This window comes from Citrus sinensis, chromosome 3 (genome assembly GCF_022201045.2).
Source record: "Citrus sinensis cultivar Valencia sweet orange chromosome 3, DVS_A1.0, whole genome shotgun sequence".
In the NCBI taxonomy this organism is placed as follows: Eukaryota; Viridiplantae; Streptophyta; class Magnoliopsida; order Sapindales; family Rutaceae; genus Citrus; species Citrus sinensis.
This window is the reverse complement of record NC_068558.1, coordinates 34075701-34080019: the sequence shown is the minus strand read 5'-3', so window position 1 is coordinate 34080019 and position 4319 is coordinate 34075701. Positions and strand designations below refer to the sequence as shown.

Genomic DNA, 4319 nt, shown 5'->3' with positions numbered 1-4319 from the left:
CCTAGACAAAGAGAGTGAGCGTCAAAGAGGACCCGAGGGTGAAGAAAAACCGGCATACCCTAGCGGCACGAAGTTCGGCTTAGGTATGAGAACACCCACACCTCCATCCTCGTACTATTGCAAAGTATGGGGTAAGCTATTCAAAAATTCGGAGAGCACTTCGAAAGAATAAGAAATTGATTGGTTGGACCAATTGCGCACTTTCAATTTTTGATCGAGATGTCGCGACGATGTTTTGATTACCTATTTGTGGAAAATCCGCCATGGTTGTCGAGGAGGGCATGCACCAAATTCGCCGCTCAGTGTAAACCAGCAGGCGCCTGATGTTGAATACTTGTTAAGGTACCAGGGGTACCCCATTTTAAAAAAAAAATGATGAAATGAGAGGTACCCTAGGAATTTGTAAGATAACAGTTTAGCCAAGCATTCATTTGCAGAATAATGCAAAGTACAAGAGGACTAGATGGTATGGTATCATAACAAAAGAGAAGTCTCAATAAAACAAAATATCCCGAGAAACCAAAAAGAAATAAACAAGGTCCAAATAGCAAAATGTGGATAGATCCGATAAACAAGAGCACAGTGAGAAGGCTACACCGAGGGGGGAACGCGATCCCCAACATCCGTCTCTAGAGGGCGATCGGCAGAAGACTCCGAGGTACCCGGAATATGAGCCGCCGAAATAGGGGCATCCGAGGCGGGCAACGACTAAGGCTGATGGGGTACCCCAGGCGACCCAGAAGGGGTACCCGACCGTGCCTGGGAAGACTTCTTCCGCTCCGCAATTGTCTTCAGAATGGCAGCCTTGTTGACAAATTTCTGCACGCGGGGTACCTCCAACGCCGGATCCACACTCCACACCTCTGTCATGATAAGTGAGAATGCATCCTCCGCCATCGTCTTTTGCCGAGATAGCAGATCCCCGTTGGTGGCCCTCAACTCCTCACAATCCTTCTCCACCCTAGCTTTCTCTCCCGATAGGCCAGCAATGCGTTCTTGCAGAGTTTTAACTTCTCGAGCGAGCTGATCCTCACGAGATTGACGGCTTTGAAGCTCACTCCTTAACTTGTCAACCTCTGACTGTGCGGCAACAAGGGAGTCGAGATCCGGAAGGCAGTGGCTAAGGAGAAAGGATGCCTGCGGGTCATGCAAGACATGTTAAATATATGTGTATGGCGAAAAGATCAAATAAGTAAAAAGAAAATGATGAAGAGTACACCCGGGGTACCCCAAGAAAGCCTACCTCTTGGGTAGCCCTAAGTGCTTGACCATAACGCTGGCTCAAGCTCATCTTGTCAACCTCTTCAGCAACCTCGGAGGTAACATTTTCAGCAGAGTAGTAAAAGTGGCGAGCCAAGTGCGAAACCTCCTTGTTAGAAGCCGGGTCTAAGTCACCCTCACGTAACTCATCGGGGAAAGTAGAAACCAGCCCGAATTTTCTCTTCTTCGAGCGAGGGATACCCTTTGACCCGCTGTGGGAGGTACCCTGAGATTTTCCCTTTGGACCGGGAGCTCGAGGAGGTCGGGAGCCTTTCGGGGGTACCGCCGAATCCTGAGATCCGGAAGCACCGCCCACTACCGCTTGGAAGAAGGCGTCGAAAGCATCACCCGTCGATTCCATGACTGCACCCAATGCACAAAAGTTATGTTAGCTAGACAAGTACTAAGTACTGCAAAAGTAAAAATAAGAAATGGAAAGCGGAGAAGCGAAACGAAGAATGCAATAATAATGGGGTACCCCAGTCCCATAAGTAATAATAGGATACCCCCCGACACCCAAATCATACATGAGTCACCCCCAGGAGCAGGTGTAGGACTTCGGTCAATCAGCCCCGCTCTCCATAATCGGCTCTCCTCCAGCACATCACTACCCCTCTGTGCACCTCGAAGCCTGTCCATAAATTTCTTCACCTCTCTCCCCACCTCCTGAACTGGGCATGATCCTTTAGCCCATGTCACACCTGCGAAAGCATAAAGAACTCAAGGTTAGTGAGACATTCAGGCGAAAGATTCCGATGAAAAACCATAAGTAAGGGAGATACTTACAGTCTACATTGAAGGAATGAGGAACCTTCACGGGGTCGCCCTTCTCACCTAGAGTCTCTGTCCCCCACCTACCCTCAGCGACAAACCATCCCTTTCGGTAACCCTTCTTTAAGGCGGGGTTCCCCTCAACGATGTGGCCATGATCACCCCAGGGGAAGAAGTAAGCAATGCCGGGACCCTTAGGCTTCTTGAATTGGTAAAGGCCCCTCAACTCCCGAACAGAAATGTCGCGCTTCACGACCTCCAACCATAACACATGTAAGCCCGTCAGTGTCCTCCACCCTGGAAGGGACAGCTGCCCAGGAGCTACCCCTAAATAACTAAACATTTTCATAAAGAATGGTTGGAGGGGCAGGCGGAGTCCTAGATCGAAGAGGTCGATATGGAGAGCAATCCCATCAGACTTTGGACACTCGGGTCGCTCATTCACATGGGGTACCCTAAGCTGGACAGACGGAGGAATATTGTATTTGGCTCTAATTTGCTCCAACTCCCCCAAAGTAGCCCTCCTAATGCCTAGGAAAAAAGGGTTGCTAGATTTTGAAGGTGTGGCAGGGGGAGATTTAGGCGGTTGGTCAGAGGAACGAGCTGGAACTTTAGGCTTGGTTGGCTCACCCTTCTTTCGAGGATGGGGGGTAGGCCGTCTACTAGGAAAGCGTGGGCTGACACGAGGGGTACTCCTAGGAGGAGGGGGCTCAGAACGAGAATTGCGACTCCTAGAGGAACTAGGGGGGGACCGATCCCCCTCGCTGATGGAGATGTGGGAAGGGGAACCTGCAGGAGGGTTGTCAACCCTACTAGCCCCAACTTTACGTCGCTTCATCGGGGGTCCCGTGTGCTTTTTGCCCATCTACTTTTCCCCAACAACACACCCACAAGTTCCCCAACAGCACATCCACAAGCCCCCAACAGCACATCCACAAGTTCCCCAACAATACACCCAACAACACACCCACAAGTTCCCCAACAACATATCCACAAGCCCCCAACAACACATCCAACAAGCCACATGTTTTCCAAACAGCAATATATCCATACCAAGCACCATCCACCACACATCAACCACCAAATGCAAACACCAACCAACAAAACAAAACAAAAAAACAACAACAAAAACCAAAAACAAAATTTTCTCAGAGTATGCAAAATAGCGCCACTGTGAATGCGCCAAAGGAGGAGAAGCGAGGAGGGATACCTGTGATTCACCAATTCAACAGATCGGGATTGATAATCGCGGCGAAATGAAGCTGCAGGCAACCAAAAATAGTGGGTAAAAATATGCAAGTATAAAAATAAAAATAAGCTTAAATATATATAATTATTTATAAATAAGTAAATAAAATGAAGAACGAAGAAGCTGCAGTAACCGGCGTCGGCTGTAATGGCTGCAACCACCGAGAACCAACGCCGACCGCCGCAGCTGCAACCACCAAGAAGAACCGACGCCGGAAAAATGCAAAGGAGGACGTCGGCCAAAAAAAAAAAAGAAAAATCGAGAAGCTGCAGCCGCTAAACTAACGCCGGAAACCACCAAACCGACGCCGGCTGCCGCGGCTGCAGCCACCGAACCAACGCCGGCCGCAACCACACTAAACCGACGCCGGAAATCACAGAGAAAAACACCAAGCCGAAACGAAAAAGAGAAGAAAATGGAAGGAAGAGAGAAAGCACCAAGGGAAAAATAAAGAAACGATGAAGGAGGGGTTACCGTGTATATCGCCGGACTGAGATCTCGCCGTGAGCCGCCGGAAATCGCCTTGAACCGACCAGATCTGGAGCCCAAAACCGCCACTGCAGCAGCCGAGATCCACGCCGGAAAACGTACCAGATCAAAGCCGGCCGAGAGAGAAAGAGAAAGAAGAAAGAAAGAAAAGGAAGAAGGAAAAGAGAGAAAAAGGAAGGAGAAACGTGAGAAAGAAAAGGGAGAAAGAAAATGGGAAAGAAATAAAAGAAAAAGAGTAAAGGGAGAGTAAAGCCTAGGGAAGATGAACAAGGCTAAAAAAAAAAAAAAAAAAAAAAAAGAGTAAAGAAATTTTTATTTTTACCTGTGATAATGTTGATCCAGTTAGAAGAAGAGACGAAATTATGGAAGAAAAAGGCTATTGGAAATAATCAATTTTTGGGAGTTCATTTGGGGATTTTCAAAACTTTGACACACGTCAGAAGTTTTAAACTCAACCTGACAGAACACGTTGCTCAAGAAAGGAGTTCAGGGATGTTTGAGTGAGATTTGTATTTTCAAAATTCAAACTGCGTGTCAGACGGCTGCCACT

The 4319-nt window shown here is 48.1% G+C and overlaps 1 protein-coding gene across 1 annotated transcript; it reads right to left on the bottom strand.

Annotated features, from left to right (window-relative positions):
- Positions 1 to 414: 414 nt before the first annotated feature.
- LOC102611853 (uncharacterized) lies at positions 415 to 4041 on the bottom strand. Its single transcript, XM_052437588.1, has 6 exons — positions 3755 to 4041; positions 3242 to 3293; positions 2047 to 2896; positions 1788 to 1961; positions 1244 to 1623; positions 415 to 1137 (listed from the first exon to the last, which is right to left on the bottom strand). Exons 3-6 carry the CDS (start codon positions 2894 to 2896, stop codon positions 709 to 711), a joined length of 1833 nt encoding a protein of 610 aa, XP_052293548.1. The 5' UTR covers positions 3242 to 3293; positions 3755 to 4041; the 3' UTR covers positions 415 to 708.
- Between the last annotated feature and the right edge of the window lie 278 nt (positions 4042 to 4319).

Excerpts from the sequence above, each read along its gene's own strand:
- LOC102611853 (XM_052437588.1), bottom strand. The coding sequence starts at position 2,896 with ATGGGCAAAAAGCACACGGGACCCCCGATGAAGCGACGTAAAGTTGGG. Across the intron at positions 1,624-1,787 it reads TGCTCCTGGGGGTGACTCAT|TCATGGAATCGACGGGTGAT; the intron begins GTATGATTTGGG and ends CATTGGGTGCAG. Across the intron at positions 1,138-1,243 it reads CACTTAGGGCTACCCAAGAG|GCATCCTTTCTCCTTAGCCA; the intron begins GTAGGCTTTCTT and ends CATGACCCGCAG.